The sequence below is a fragment of the Carassius gibelio genome, chromosome B11 (genome assembly GCF_023724105.1).
Source record: "Carassius gibelio isolate Cgi1373 ecotype wild population from Czech Republic chromosome B11, carGib1.2-hapl.c, whole genome shotgun sequence".
In the NCBI taxonomy this organism is placed as follows: Eukaryota; Metazoa; Chordata; class Actinopteri; order Cypriniformes; family Cyprinidae; genus Carassius; species Carassius gibelio.
The window spans coordinates 16,017,950-16,035,466 of NC_068406.1; the positions used below are offsets into that span (position 1 = coordinate 16,017,950).

A 17,517-nucleotide genomic window follows, 5' to 3' on the forward strand; every position below is an offset into this window, starting at 1 on the left:
GTACTGCTAGCCCGGCCCGCCAGAGCAAAAACAGCCCAGATTGATTCACGTTTAGGCCAGAGTGCAGAGCGATATACCTCAAAATAAGCATGCACATCTGATAACACGTGTTTATTTTCTGAAATATATACAGTGTTGTCAGTGCATCAATACAGCATCGATGGACCCCGGTTAACCTATTTTTTTATTTTTTTTTTGTTCTATAAAGCACCGCCACCAAAATACACACACACACTAATTTCTCTGTATCCTCAGCCATCTTGTGCGAGCACGTTCACGCACATACGCTCAAAGCGCGACATAAAGAGAAGAGTCGAGGCATGCAGGGGATGGGGACTGAATGCTAATTATATGTTTTGCTGTGATCCTCTGATATTGACACTCCTGGGATGTGCTCCACTAAATACAAAATAATCTATCGCTGGATGGATTCTATTCCTTATGCATGGCCAACATGCTTGCATCCCTAATGCTCAATTTGGAATTTGCCTCCTTCCACACATCCCTCCCCTGTGGAAGGAGAACTTCAAAGCTGCGCGGGGCTCTTCTTGATATGTTCCATCAATATTGTAATATGGCAGGAATATGGACCCTGCTGTTTGTGCGAGATAGTAACTGAGGTATGCTTCTCAGAGATGGCAAAAACGATTGTTCACTTCACCTTTGTGATCCGCAGCAGCTACTGAGAATGAGCAAGGCCGAACTTTGGGACAGATACAATCGCATTTGCCCTTGAGTAGACTTCTGGTCTGAGAGGTTTAGTCTGCTTTGAGACCTTACTGATTTTTTTCCATTAGAATGGAAATTTCAGTTAGAAGGCAGTTACCATTAAACCACTGCAAAAGCCAGTACATGCATATTTCTATATTTGTAGTTTTGAAATAAGTTTCTTATGTTCACAAAGGCCGCATTTATTTGCTCAGAAATGAAGAACAGTAATCTTGTGAAATGTTACAATTTAAATGAACTATCTTCTATTTTAGCGTGTTAAAATATATAATAGACATTTTTCCAGACTTCATTGTCACATGATCCTTCAGTCTTTACTGTCAATATTGATTGGTCTAATACAAATCTTTCCAACCCTAAACACCCTAAAAACCCTTTGAACAATAGTATTTAATATATTTATATATTCCCCTTTTTAAGTTGGTTTGGATAAAACGTCTGTTAATGTACTTCTTCATTTTGAAAAATGTAATACTTGATTTGCGATGGATATTGTTATGGGAGGTGTATTAATGTTCTTAAGTGCATTTCTTTAATGGCTTTTAATTTTGGGGTTCAGCTGAATTTATTATCTAAACAATAGTGATCGACCGATGTATCTGTTTACCGATATTTTTCCCGATATTTAAGCATTTTTCCACAATCGGGTATCGGTTTTGTAATATCGGATTCGCCGATTTACGGCGCCATCTTGTGGCCGTTTTGAGATTTCCGCCATTGCAGCCCGGGCGTCTGAGGAGATCAGTCAACAACAACTCAGTGCCCAGGTAAATATATGTTCTACTTGGTTTGCTTTAATTAATCAACTTTATTTAACATAACAGACATGCACAAATGAGATCTGAGACATAAATTCCTGATATAGTTAATTTATGCAGCTTGTTTCTAAACAATTGAGACGAACTCATTGAGTCACGTAGTGTAATTCATCATGTCCTGCCCCAATAAAGACGTATCTTTACATGAATTAAATAAAGCAGACATGAATGAGTGCATGTTGAAAATAAAAGCGTTGAATTTAATTCTCTATCTGTTGTATTTGCTCACCATTAGTCTAGAAGAGAAAGTTTGTTCATATTGCTTAGCAACTGACGGATGATCTGGAGGCTTAAGCACGGCCACTGAATGAAACTTTTGACAAGATTATCTTGTTTAAACACCCTAGATTATATTATCATTTACTACATAACAATTATTTCGCTAATACACATATAAATATAGCCTACCGCTTTGTGGAAATTAATTATTTATTATCTCCATGCGCGATCGCGGTTGATTAAGTTATAGTCAAACAGCACTTTGTCAGTTGGCATTTCATGATTTAACGTTAGATTGAATCTAGATCATAATGCCAACTGACAAGTGCTGTTTAACTTTATATAGTCTCGGGGAAAAAAGTTCGTTCATATTGCTCAGCACCTGACTGGGTTGATGTTCAGGAAGCCTCAAGCAATGCCACTGAATGAAACTTTTGACAAGATTATCTTGTTTAAACACCCTAGATTATATTATCATTTACTACATAACAATTATTTAGCTAATACACATATAGGCTACATATACCGCTTTGTGGAAATTAATTATTTATTATCTCCATGCGCGATCGCGGTTGATTAAATTATAGTCAAACAGCACTTTGTCAGTTGGCATTTCATGATCTAACGTTAGATTGAATCTAGATCATAAAATGCCAACTGACAAGTGCTGTTTAACTTTATATAGTCTCGGGAAAAAAAGTTCGTTCATATTGCTCAGCACCTGACTGGGTTGATGATCAGGAAGCCTCAAGCACGGCCACTGCATGACATTTTTGAAGGAAGCAGGCTTACAGGGCAGAATGCTGAAAGACTCTGTTTTCTACACTAAAACCTAGTTCTGCTTAACTGGGAGTATTAAGTTACACTACTATATAGCTATGCACTCCTAAATAGCCCTCCAGCCCCCACCAATATGTTAGAATCATTTTTGTGCTTTATTTTTTTACCTGTTTTTATTTTTTTACCTCATCAAAGCTTTTATTTAAAAAAAAAGACACTTAGTAACAGTGCGCTTAAATTTTTTGGACTCAGACCCCTCTATTTATTTGTGTATAAATATGTTGTTTTTTTTTGTATGCAAGGAGGGAGTGATTGTTATAAATAAAATGTTTTTTTCAGCTCATTTGTGTTGTAATAATTGTCAGAAACAGAAGTATAACAGTAAATAAATATCGGTTCTGCATATCGGTTATCGGGTACATAAACATACAAATAATCAGTATCGGTATCGGTTATAAAAAATCAATATCGGTCGATCACTACTAAACAAGTAACCTCGACACAATCTTTTATAGTATTGCCCTACATTTCAGATTCATGTAAACTCTTTTTTCATGGATTTCTTTAAACGCTGCTTTCTCTCCAGGGATTGTGTTGCAGCCTACAGATACTCCCCTCCCAAGGGCTTTCAGTTTTTCAAGATTTTTCAGCTAATTAAAAGGAACGCTACTCAGCCTCCCCTTCCACAGTGAAAGTGTCTTGCTGTATTTTAAATTTAAATTACATCTGCTAGGTGTAACATACTGCCAGCGTTCTCAGTCACCTTCAGCTGTCCTTCATCGTCACTGCATCAGTTACAGGAACATGGTTATTTAAATTGAAATAAAGAACACTAGGATGTTTGTTACAGGGACATTTTCATGCATGTTATGCACTCTGATGGTCTAATGGTGGAATTTAATGCGTAAATGGTGATGCAAGGTGAAGATCCTGTTTCACCATTTGTTAAACTATTTGAGAGTTGCTGTACTTATCTAGTCTATTTATTGTGTGGGAGCTCTCACTACCTTTAGCATTTAACATTTTAAGCTACTCATGCTACATTAGAATTTATAAAGAAACTGAAGACCCTTTCACATCAGCACACCTCTCAATTCAAGTGCCATGCGCTGTTTATCAAGTTGCATAGAATAGATCATATGTACAGTATGATGATTTATTCTCTGAATGTCAGGATATGCTTTTGATGTTTTTGCTGCACATGTCACTCTCTAATGATACGTCATTCCTATTCCCAGGAAATCAGTGACAAGTTAGAATTTTAAGTATCACGTTACAGTGCTTGTCTTGAGTGCTCCATGGCACTGTGGGTAATGCTGTAGCTATTTAATATGTAATATGTAATTTTTATTTATTGTAAAAATTTGACTGTTGTTCAAACTGAAGTTTTGTATAAGCATTTGATAAGCATTTATAAATGTTAAAATTTGAATGCCTGGTTTACCATTTGATTAATGTTAATTGTGTCACATCCTCTCATTAGGCTGTTTTTAATACACTGCTTCCAAGGCCAAAAAATGGCATGTTAAAGCAAGGTGTGATCATGCTGTGAGCACTGCGATTGGTCAGATTGTTTTGGAGCTGTCATCACACTTAGCTAACAAATGGCTGCAGCAGTCGTGTATTAAAACAGGGATAATGAGAAATTTTCTTAAGGTAGGGAGGCTGCGAAATACCATATGGGCACAGGAGCTTTGCTCATTGCCATTCTGTAGCTTCTAACCTGTGCCGTATTGCTGTTTAAATGCAGAAATTTACATCATTTTATCAATATGTCTTTGGAGGCCGAACGTTTGAGAAACCTGAAGCATGCGGTCTAGACAAATCCTTTGGTGATTTTCAATTATTTGCATTGCTTAGGTGCACACACGAGCTGTGCACAAGTAATTTTGAAGGTCTTGATCGCACCCTCTCTGGACAATTGAGATCTTATCCCATATAATATGAAATATTTTAAAATAAAACCCAAGCCTGGAGGTTAATTTCTTTTTCTTTTTGACTAACTTTGTGTCCAGATTTGCCTTTTAGCTTCTGGGAAGAGCAGCACTATTGAAAAATAAATTAAACAGGAAGAATGCAAAGATAAATTATTCAGCCAGGGTCTTGGGTGCTTGGATACCAGCAGCCCCAATCCAAGGTGTGCTATTTTCTGCCTGATTATCAGAGCTCAGACCTGACCAGAAATCCAACACCTCTGTGTCCAGCCCTGAACAGGAGCAATCGATAAACCTGCGGCTGAGGAAGAGGGGCTTCAGGAGGGGCTTAACATTTTACCTGCCTCTGCCAAGGCTCAGGAGAAATGCGAAGCGAGAGAGCGAGCGCAAGAAACGGCTGTAGCAAAAGACCCAACTTCTTCGCACCTCAACATATACGTGTTCCCTACGTGACGGGCTTACAAATGAGCCTGCTGAAACTTTGATGAACTAAAAATTGTACGTGTTTGACGGCGAATGTGCCCAGTATTTGATTACAGAAGTTTCTCTCTTGGAAACCCTGCTGATTATCGGGCTCTGCTTTTCATCAAAGTTTTATTGAATGGCTTTAGGTTGACCACTATTTTAGAGTATGATGACTTGCTTTGGGACTAATATTCCATCCTCATCCTGTTTTTAGGGTTCGTACTGGGCAATCGACACAAATCCAAAGGAGGACACGCTGCCCACACGACCCAAGAAGAGGCCACGGTCTGGAGAGCGGGTGAGTGAAAGTTTGTTTGTGTTTTTGTGTGTGTGCGCGTTAACGTTTATGTGTGTGCTCCGAGACCCCCTGGTGGTCGGCTTTCAGACATACAGACTTTTTCGAGCCAAACTCAGCTCATTACTTCAAGTCCGGGAGTGATCAAAAAGCAGAAAACAGTGAGTGTCTCGCTCTCCCAGTTCAAGCTCAATGTCAGTGATTTGCTACATCACTTCTCTTGACCATGTGCTTAGATTACTGTTCAGATGCCACTGTGATTATTACACCGTTTCCAGCACAGTCATTGTATGGCTCCCCATTCTCTATAATAATATTCAGAGTCCCCATAACTTTTCCAGTTGTTTGTGATTTACTAAAAAATATTTTTACAGTTTTTGCCCAATTAATATAATAGTAAAAAAAAAAAAAAAAACAATCAAATAAGAGCTTTGCATAATCAGAAAAATCTTTTAATAATGTCCATGCAGTTAAATTTTTTTTGATATTTTGCATGCATCTAGAGAGAGGCTACCTCATTTATTGATGTTTTTCAAAACCCTGTTTCGCCTAAGGAAAGAACTGTTAAAGGGTTGAATTACAAGAAATGTTACTTTTAAGTTGAATCGAGTTCTTGTTTTCTTTTCATTTAAAAATTTTAAAGGAATTGTTCACCCAAAAAAAGAAAATTTACTCAGCATTGGACCATCCAAAATGAGTTTATTTCTTCATTGGAATAGATTTAGAGAAATTTAGCAGTACATCACTTGCAGTCCATTAGTTAATGTCTTTTAAAGCAGTGATTTGAAGTCAAAAGCATCTTAAGGACTTCTTTATTAAAAACAAACAAACAAACAAACAGCTTTTTGCTTTACTGGAGTCGTGTGAATTACTCATGGATTATTGTGATGTTTTAATCAGCTGTTTGGACTCTCATTCTGACGGCACCTATTCTGCAGAGGATCCACTGGCAAGCAAGTGATGTAATGCTAAAATTTTTCCAAATTTGTTCCAATGAACCAATGATTTACACTCCCATGGAAATATAAATTGTTTTACCTAAGATTTGGCAGTTTCAGATGATAATTTTTTATGATATTAAAAACTGAAATAATTCAAAGATGATATAATAATAACACTGGGATGAAGGCCAAATATCGTATACGGTTTTTCGCAAACCCCCCAGCCCCTCCATTTTGCCTTTTTTTTTTTTTCACAATTGCATTAATTTAATAGCCAAAATCAAAAACCATTTTTTTTACTGTACAAATAAATTCAGCCTTGCTGAGCAGAAGAGACTTATTTTAAAACATTAGAAAGTATTACGGATCCTAGTCTGAACACTTTGTGTGAATGCTATAATAAATTTATTAATAGAGATGTTGTAATTATTATTATCCTTATTATTGTCTTTATTTTATTTTACAGAACAACAGTAAAATTACTGTAATAACATTTATTAATGTTGATGGAATTCTTGCTTTTTCTCAGCTTTTATTTTGGCAGAAACCCACAGGACAACCTCAGTGCTTCTTTTTGTTGACAACAGCAGATTTATAAATGATTCTCATTACAAATTTGGAAAGATGTTTGTTGCATGTATTGCATCGTCAAATGCCTTACTAAGCAACTGATGAATAACACAATTTCAGCGCAGATTTTCCGCGTGCATTGGACTTTGAACCCTGGCATCACTAGCTCATGCAGCGCTGTTAAAATACATGCAATTTGATTGTGTATTAGAAAACACAACGTTCTGCAGTTTATTTAATTAAGTGCATTTCTTGATTTCAGTCATCATACAGTAACCAGCAACAACCACCCCTTCCACTTCTCTAATCGAAGACAATTGATGCAGTGCTAAACAGTCTCTCGCTGTTGGTGCTTATAATGATTTTTGTGTCTTTCTCTGATAGTTTTAAATGCTTCCACACTGCCCTCATGTTTGCTGCATTAGTTCGCGCCTCTATTTGAACGCGTCACGTTATTGTTCGGTACAATTTATTCAGTCTTTTTGATTATAAGGCCAAATGCCAAAAGAGATTTTGTTGCTATTTTTGGCTGAATAATTATGGTTGTCGAACATTTGGTCCACCCCTACTTTTAATGCATTTGCTTCAGGTTTATATGATTCACAAACTTTAATCTCATGAATCACTTCTTTTAATCCACTTTGCTTTCTGACTGAATGTTATGATAATGTTTGCTTTAAAATACAAAATAAAAAAAATTATATTGTTTTAGTATGTAGTAAGGATCACTTCACAGTCCCTGCTGTGAAAATATATTTCTGTGGGAAAAAGAATTACAGGTGTAAAAATCTGAAACTATTGTAGTCAGATTCATCTTTCTAAACTTTAATGGTCAGCAGAAAACCATATTATTTCTTCATGTTTTGATGGCTCATTACACATGTTTTTTATCTTTTGGAAAGAGCAACAAACAAAACCAAACAAGAAACCACACATTAGATTAAGATTAACATAGTATGTTTTAGTTTTGCCAAAATAAAGATATTGCTTAAGTTTCTTTTTTCCATAAGCATTATCTTGCAGACTTTTTCCTTTAGCATGATGCTGCCTGTGTTGGGTTTTAGATTTTTTACAAGGCCAGAAATATGTGACAACATGGGTTTGGTGTGTTGATAGAAAAGAATGAGACAGGACTGAATATTTCCTCAGTCTGGCTTTGTTTCATGTCTGAGTCAGTGCTTTACCCTCGTGCCGCACACAGGTTTTCTGATTGCATGCTCATTTCTTTTTATATAGTTGTCTCACTCAGTGCAGCTCAGTTTATCTTGTTGAGGGGGTCCAACTTATTAATAAACTGTGCCCCAGGCAGCCTTTACATACGTTGCATTCTGCAGTCATTTTTTAGCAAACATCAATTAATGCAGAGTTTCTGCGCCGGTTATTTTCAGCCGGAGCTTTTTCCTTCCATTATTTATGTGCAGTGCTCACTGGAATATACAACTCGGCTGCACTCGACGCTGGCCTCCGAATTTGACCTGTCTCAGAGCCATCTTGCATCATTTTGTCCAGCCCTGCGTTGTGGATTGGAGGCAGGCGAACCAAAAAAAGTTTAGCTAGTGTTAGAGCAAGGGGCGGGGAATGAAGACATGTAGACGATATAACCATGAAATGAAACCATATAGATGGAAAGAGCATTTGCAAAGAAGCATGTTATTGATCAGGGCTTCAGACTGTGACTAAATCGTAGTCACAAGCACAATTTGGGGGGGGGGGGGGGGGGGGGGTGCATGGTGGGGTGTTAGCTTGGACTAGATATTTTTAGCAACTGACACCAAGAATTTTTTTGTGCGATACTGACAAAATTATAACTAGGGCTGACCTGTTTTCAGTTAATGAATGTAATATTGTAGCGCCCTCTGCATCCAAAAACTCCCCAAAAGTTTTTTACTTTGTTGCTTCTGATATGAAGCAAAGTCTCTCATTTAAAATTCGTACCATTTTATTACAATATTAAAACAATAAATGTCAATTTGGGGCTGTTTAATATGAAGTGACAGATTGTTGTAAGGCTTTATTTCAAGAGAAGCGGTAGCGCGAAACACATGAACTGATAATCTCCTCTGCTTTAACTATTTACACCACAAAATAAAAATGAATGAACATCCTAAGGTATGTTAAAAGAAACAGTACAGCTTACCAAAATCCACATCCAGTCATATGCAATTGCCCAATCAGTCTCTCAATTGGGAAAGGCATCAATAAAACAGCTTATAAACAATGTCACATAATGTCATTTTTACCTCAGAAAAAAAATGTATTCGGTGACTAAAAACTTGTTAGTTAGCTAGAAAAATGAATGCTAGAGAGGAGCATTTTGCTAAATATAAGTACTATATAACATTTATTAAAAAAATGTTTTACTGTTCTTCAATGCTTAATTTGTTTGAATAAATCCGTCAAGTTTTAATGACAGCCACTATTTAAATGTTTGTTTCAAAAAACTAATTGGAGTAGAAATAAGTAATTTTAACTTTATTATTATAAAAACTTAGTCTACTTAAACTTATAATAAAAATTTTGTGTAATTTAAGCATGTATATAAATCAGTTCATTTTAATCTTCAATATTATAGTAATGTAATACCTCATGGCTCTCATGTATATTTTACATTAGTTACATTAGCATTAGTTGTTTTTTGTGTGTGGGGGGGGGGGGGGTTCATGTACTTTAGACTAATATATATGCAGAGTAATGAAAAAAATCAAATGAATCAAATTGGAAATAAAATCGGCTCAAATTATAACGCAGTAATTTCAGGGATTTTGTTGATGATTATCAAACAATATTTTGCTTAGTGTTTTTGTGCTTTTTCTTGACTGGTTTAGGCCTGCAGACTGTAGGCCTGACAGAGAAATTGTTTATATCCTTTGTGTTTTTTTTTTTAAATGCAACATGCAACATTTTATGTCAAATTTGATAACGTTTGTAGTCGTGTTGATATTCAGGGGGAAACAGCACTCTTGCTTGTGTGATTTGTGTCACCTTATTGTATCATATTACGTAAATTTAATTTAAAAAAAAAAAAAACACATTTGAGGGGCATTATTATTTTATTTAATGTTTTGGCCCCATATCTGAACTCAAACTGCAATCAAACAGACTACATCAAGCTCATTGAGTGCATGATATGAAGGCATGTTTTGTAGTCACTAAGTGAGTGTTTTTCTAAGTGGCTGCTCATACATTGTTAAAACAACAATTACAATTTTATCAGAGACCATACACATCGCGCACCACTGTCCCTTTAAGAGAATGTAAAATGGTTGGACAAAAAGTGTATATGTTAGAAATCACATGTGATAAGCCTGATAGCCTAATTGACCTCATGTGTGTTGAGTTGGTGGCGCGTGTTTTCCTCTGTATGGTCAGGCAGTTGGGCCGGTGTCATTTATAATTGCCATACTCTAGACTCCAGTGAGAGTATCATTCTCTCTGTACACAGCTCTGCCCTCAGGCCACACACAAACATTTTTCATACTGAGACTCACTTCGCTCACATCAAAAACCTCCAATTAGATCCATTCTCTCTCAGCCTGATCCTGCATGCAAAAATAAGTGGGAATTCGGTCTTTGCAAATTGTGAAGCTCGCTATTAGGAGTATATTTCATTAGACACTTATGCTCTCTTTCTTTCTCTCTGTTTCTCTCTCATCCTCCTGTTGTCTCTTTTAAGAAATTCTTTGATGTAAAAAATTGTGACTTAGCTAAATCCTATTTATGTTTATCACATATTAAAATCGCATTGTTGCCAGGAAATCCTCTTATAATAAGCAGTTTTGGGAGACAGGCATGCTGAAGTTATCTTTTACCCCAGCAAGAGCAGACAGAGCACAGGGAGCCGTTCCTCTCTCCTGCTCATCTCTTTCCCAGAATGCCTCCATTTTTGACCTAAATAAAAGGTGTTGCTCTTTTGTTGTTGATAAACGCTCACTGCGTATGCTTTAAAATTTCTTTCACCAGAGTAATACCAAACGCCTTTGAATAGAAATCAAAGTCACTTCACATCCCTTATTGTCTCCATCCTGGTTGGCTGAGTATGTCTTTGTTTTCCTGCAGGCGTCCACGCCGTACAGCCTGGAGTCGGATAACTTGGGAATGGACTGCATCATCTCTGGAAGTGCCTCTCCAACCCTGGCAATCAACACTGTGACTAACAAGGTAGTGTTCGGTCCTGGCTGTGTTTCCTCTATCACAGCTGACACCAGTGGCCTACATACCCAGTTTACATTTATTTTTTCCTGCCATGACTATATGCGTGCACTTCATAACAGGACTGAAGCGTGATGCTTTTGTTTACACGGACACTGAGAAGACTGACTTAGTCTCATCTATACTGGAATGGCATTATGTGCACAAATCCTCTTAACTGTGCATATGCGGTGTATTGTGAATCACTAAAACCTTGTTCTATATGTCTGTCGAGTCCAAAATGTCAGGTTTGCGCTTACAGAAGCCGTGCATGAATACAGTATTTTTCGTCTTTGGATATGGTTTGACTCAATGGTTCTGCCATTCAGTTAAAGCTGAAGTGTTTGATTTTATGTTAAAATGCTTCCTCTTATACCATCTTAATATGCAGAAACAACAATATTAACTCCCATTTGTCTCTTGTTCTCCTTAAAAAAAAAAGCAAAAATCTTGGTTACTTGCAATGAAAGTGGATGGGACCGGTCTGTATATATTAAAATACTCATGAATGTTAAGTTGCATTAAATATCGTGTTGCATCTATAAAAGCTTGTATTGTGGTGCTAAATTGTTTTAGTACATTTCTGCTAGAGAACAGCGAGTTTGTTCAATGTTTGGAGGTCTGATTACCTGCTGTATGCTTCTAGGCAGAGCACCCGGAGTGACTTGTACCATAACTTGCCCTCCGTGGCATGACTTCATGGAGAAGTGTGTAAAAAGGAATGGAGCCAAACACTCTGAAATTGAAATAGGCTTTTTAACCTTAAGCGCTCCACTCTTGGCCTGGTGCGGGCTGCTCGCTCTCTCTGGAGTGCTTTTACAAAGCCCAAAAGCATCAGTTATTAATTTACTTCAGGCATTAAACCAATAGTATTTCACATTAAGCTCGGTGTTTAAGATGAAGACTGAGAGGGAATGTGGAATTCGTTTGGATTGAATTATAGTATGTTTGGTGATCTGTTAATCTGGAAAGAATACAGTGTTGGTGCTGTATATAATTTTTATACAGTGTATATAGATTTGTTTGTTGATTACTAGAACATTTCTTTGCAAAACCTAGTGAGTTGTCCTAACTGAAATAGAACTTTAAAAGTGAACCAGTTTTCTAATAACAGTAATACTCATAATATATATATATATAGGCTAAAGTGCATGCTAATATTGACATTTGTTTTTTATGGTTTTAGAACACATCCTATATGTTAACACAATAAACCTTAAATCTTTTTTTTTATCATTGTTTTATTGCAATATTAGTGTTGTTGTTTTCGCACACCGCCAAATGTCCTTTACAGCATTTCACACAGCAAAACATTTCAAGCTAAAGGTATGACTGATACATATGGGAAGTATTTCAAGATCCACCCATAGTGGGATTTCGGGTTATCCCATGAGCATATGCTTTCTTTGCCCTCCTACTCGAAATGCTGATAGACTAGAAACCAAACACACAGGAGAGTAAAAACAGCAGAGTTTGGTGGCTCCTTGGAGATGCTGTTTCTCAGTGTGGGCCCTGTAAACAGAGAACACACCACGCCTCTTGAGCACTTCATGCCAAGCCACAGGAATTCCTTCTTTCTCTTACTTTCCCGCCTGCTAGTGCAGGCCAATGGGAAAGCGCCTGTGCTGCATAACATGGAGAAGGAAAGCCTGGCTGAAACAGAGCATTCTCTCTCTCTCTCACTAAATTATCACTATGCTATTGCTGTGCTTTTCCCTCTCTCAGTTCAGTTGGCTGAGCTTTGTGAGTAGGCCCAGATGGAATCTGCAGACGTATATTCTATGATGTTTTAAAGAGAGAATCTGCTAAGTGAATTAAGAAATAGACATATATGTTAATCTAGACTTTACTGCAGTGTTATTGCAGTGTTAAACTCAGTATTATTTAAATATATTGTAATATATTTGTATTTTCATTATATTGAAATATAATGAAACTTGATGCTTAACAAGAACTTTGTCTTTTTCTTAAATTGCATAGTAGAAATGAATGTGAAATGTTGCTAAATAAATTAACAGATATTTGAAGTGTATAATGAGTATATATTATTTTATTGTTAATATTATATTTTATATGTTTGTTATTATATTGTATTTCTTACCTTCTTTCTAACTTTTTCTTTAAATGCATTGTACATATTACTGCTGAATAATCAATATAATTATTTTGTGTGTGTGTGTGTGAGAGAGAGAGAGAGAGAGAGAGAGGGAGGGGAGGGATTTGTAATTTAATGATATACATTTTTAGATATGATTTTAAATATATTTGTATATTTATAATATTTCTTATTTTATATTGTCAAGGTTGTAACAAAAGATGGATTGAAGCCAAAGCTGAACTTTCTTTCTCTCCTTTTTTTTCTGACATTCTTTAAATTGTGTCGAAGTAGAAATTTTCTTTTGAATGTAAGTTATTGTTAGAGACACCTGGGTGGATTTCTCTTTGATTTCATAATCCTTGTCTCATGCTGAAGATTAGTCGCCCGTATGAAAGACTCCACTGGCTTTTTACTTTAATTCACGGCTAAATATAGCGCTCCTTTTCCACTGCAGCAAACACACAGGAGTATTTGCAATGGATTTGTTCACCCCTTACCTTCTCTCTGCGTGTTACTTTCCCACTGTGTATGCGCGCGTGTGCGTGTGTGTGTGTGTGTGCGTGTGGACATGCACACAGTGTTAGTATGTAGGCGTCTACATTTTGGGCCTTGAACAAACCACAGTGTGACGAGGTCTTTAAATCATACTTTATGGATACAGGGAGTAAAAATAGATTGTGGTGAAAGGCTCACGGCTAAAAGCCTCTTTTATGACTTAATTACATATAACATTTATACTTGTTCTTCACACCAGGTTTTGATTATAATTGTAACTGTTTTCTGCATGATTGAATTTTCGACATGCCTGAGCTTAGTTGCACACAGGGTTAGTTGTTCTGGTAATGTGCTGTTTCCAGGCCTAAACATAGCTGAACGAGGGAAGAGTTATAATATGCAAATCATTCCATGACATTAACCCCCCATCCACCCTCAATCCAGTGCAGCCCCGGCAACCGTTATGCTCCGCTCTTTTGATGAACAGGGAATAATAGGATTGGGAAACATTTATTCTGCTTGAATGATAATTCTCTGTAAGAGACCATGATCTGTAATGTGTCTTTCTGTCTGCTGTCGCGCTGAGTCAAGGAGGAATGGGACCGAAACGTTTGCATTTGCATCTCTTGTGGCAACCAAAAATCTATTGGGCCTTTCACTATTGAAATGGATAACCCTAGGGTTTTCTAAAATATCCATACAATGAAAGCCACTTGCATTGAGACATTGTGTTAAATATGTTCAAACATGTATGGAACGACATGATCAGTAATGACTGTATTTTCATTTTTGGGTAAGCGACCGGTTAAGTGTAGCATGAAAGCCTTTGCACATCCTTACTGAGGCAGGTGAATCTTGGGACTTGTTGCGTGGTTTTAGTACTACGCTGCTGCTGCCAAGACATGTGGCGTGTGATGTGAGCGCACCCAGCATTGTTACAGTTCCATTCATCCTTTCCTACCATGGCAAACTCAATGTAGGACTATTCTCCCAGGAGCTCATTATATTCATTCCCATACCATCCCTCCAATGCCTTATTTATTCTCATTTTGCAACCAGCACATATTTGCAGTTCAGCTTTATAAATGATAATTGGTATTATCATTTTGAAGTGGAGGTTCTTCCGCTTCGGAAAACTGCACATTCAACACTGCACACAGAAAGGTCAGGGTCTCTGTAGCATTTGGGACCTTTGTGAGCTGTCCCCAACCAATTTGCGGAGTGAGTTGACGGTTCCAATGCTGCCAGCATCGTGACCTTTACTGAAGGAGAGCTCTCCCGTCTCAGCCGTCTGAGACAGCAGATCATCTTGCTGGCCACCAGCCACGCTCTCTCTCCATATGAGCCACAGTGTGGGGCACGGCATGTTAGCGCTGACCTCACTCTTGTACAGGCAGTGTGGCGTACGCATGCCACACGTCACGTATGTGATGCAGCTGTTACTGTTATGAAAAGGGCTAAGAATTCCCCTCAAGACCTCTGAAACCAGGCAGTTTCTTTTTGATTGGCTCCTTTTCCTCAACACTCCTCTTTGGTATCAGCTTATCATATAAGTTCATACACGTAAATATACAGTCAATAATAATCATATTTAAAAAAATATATAAAAATGAATTTAATTAATGCACATATGAACCATTAAAATAAAAAAATATTTATATATATATATATGCATGTTTGTGTGTGACCCTGGATCACAAAACCATTTTTAAGTGTCAATTTTTTCGAATTGAGATTTATATTAAATCTGAAAGCTGAATAAATAAGCTTTCCATTGTATGGTTTATTAGGATCAGACAATATTTGGCCGAGATACAACTATTTGAATATCTGGATTCTGAGGGTGCAAAAAAATCAAATTGCGGTACTGAGAAAATTGCCTTTGAAGTTGTCCTAATGAATTCTTCATAACATCAATGCATATTACTAATCAAAAATTAGGTTTTGATATTTATGGTAGGAAATGTACAAAATATCTTCATGGAACATGATCGTTACTTAATATCCTAATGATGTTTGGCATAAAAGAAAAATCTATAATTTTGACATTTTTTTGGCTATAGCTAAAAATATAACCCATCGACTGGGTCACACAAACACATATATATATATATATATATATATATATATATGGAGAGGAACTTCAATACTTACATGTATACAGTTAATGAGTTGCATGTTTAATAATTTTTTATTACAAATATTTTTATATATTTAATATATTTTTATTTTTAATTTTAAAAATGCAATAGATATATAATTACATAGTTCAGTTTACAGTCGTCTGAATAACGGTCTTACATCAATAAAAAAAAGTTAAATAAAAATATATCAATATATTGTGTATTAAATTTATGGTTAAATTTTCTTAACAAATATATTTGTAATTATTTTTATTGTTGTTGTTTTAATTAATTTTATATATACAAAAATAATTAAAATGTGTATAGGGAGTTGTATTCAGTGTATACGGAAAATGTTGTCCTTTTTAGTGTCATTAAATCTAAAAATTTTGCTTTTATTAAAGGCATACAATTTTCCAGTTTTTCTTAAACTTATGAAACCAACATGAACAAAGAGTACATGTCTAAGAACTTGGCACTTGTGTTTTAAGCTAGATTTGTGTCATAAGCACTCATTAATTGTCTAAATCATTGACCCTTTCTCTTTCTTGATTTCCAGGTGGCATTGTACAACCCTGACCAGGACGGGAGTGACAGCCCTCGAAGCAGCCTTAACAATAGCCTCTCTGACCAGAGCCTGGCCTCTGTTAATCTCAACAGCGTGGGCAGCGTGCACAGCTACACACCAGTAAGAGCTGAATTCTCAGACTTTGCAGGCGCTATTCTGCTCTTCAACCTCTTGTGAACCTGAAGCAGAGCTCTTAATTTGCTGAGTTTTATTGTGGAGCGCTTCTTTATGAGAAGCAGCAAGATTCCTGTGCGTTTGTCAGAATACTGGAGTATGGAGGCCTGTGCATGAGAGCGCACTGACACAGAGGTTAAGGGAATGAAAGACAGAGCTCATACTGCTGGCGCGCTGCTAAAGAGAGACACTACCTCTGATGTCCTCCCACCAGAGAAGCCTCTTTGTTGTGGTCCCCTAGAAGCCCTGCATGCTTCTCGCTCCAGGCTCTCAACATTGATCCGGCACAGACACTGATAGATTCACTTCAGTGGGCCAGACAATGCTCGCTCTCTCTCTGTCTGTCTTTCTCTGCCTCATCCAGCTGATTCGAACACTGTAGTCTGTTTGAACATAACCAGATTATATGCGCTCATCTTTACAGTGATGCATAGTGTGTCATCTGACTCCCACTGCTCATATTTCTTCTGTACAATTAGTCTCTGCTGCTAATGTTCTATGCAAGCTAACTAGTGTTTCCTGCTCTGATTTAGTGATGCCAAAATTCATATATAGTATTAATTTTAGTGGTTAATGGTATTTTATCTTTTTAAAGATAGTGTAGCCATTGGCCATTTATTAGTTATGAGCAATAGCATGAAAATATATATCTCATCAGTGTCAGCCAGAAGGTTAATATTGTGCATACCTAGCAGAATACGGTTGTCTGTCCAGTACTTAATATGATTACATATGCATTTTGGCTATTAACAAAAGTAACTATTGCATATTATAAGCAAACTATCTCCCTTACATTTTCAGTGAACCTCTACTGAATGAATGGGATGTGGAGTGTAAGATATTCACAAAATTTTGTTGCCTTAAAATTTATTTTAATTCTAAAAAAATAATGATTTTGTGTAGTATAATGCTGGAACCATTTATTATCAGTGGGATGTTAACAATTATCTGTTTACAGGACTTGTTTGTAATAGCACTGTGATGTGTTCAGATGCATGTATTTCCCTCACTAGTTCACACTGACAGCTAGAATTAGACTTCTCTTCAGAGTGGCAGATGACTGTTTTGCCAGCCTCTCCAGTCTGCTAAACACTGTTGTCTTGAGCTAGACATGGCAGAG

General features: G+C 36.8%; 1 protein-coding gene across 2 annotated transcripts in view; it reads left to right on the forward strand.

Moving 5' to 3' along the window:
- The window catches only part of LOC127967972 (forkhead box protein J3), a 97,902-nt gene that overhangs the window by 69,555 nt on the left and 10,830 nt on the right, over positions 1-17,517 (forward strand). For both annotated transcript variants that reach the window (XM_052568739.1, XM_052568740.1), the window contains exons 4-6: positions 5,160-5,243; positions 10,808-10,909; positions 16,215-16,343. In XM_052568739.1, the coding sequence (XP_052424699.1) occupies positions 5,160-5,243; positions 10,808-10,909; positions 16,215-16,343 (315 nt within the window). The remainder of the gene's footprint in view (positions 1-5,159; positions 5,244-10,807; positions 10,910-16,214; positions 16,344-17,517) is intronic.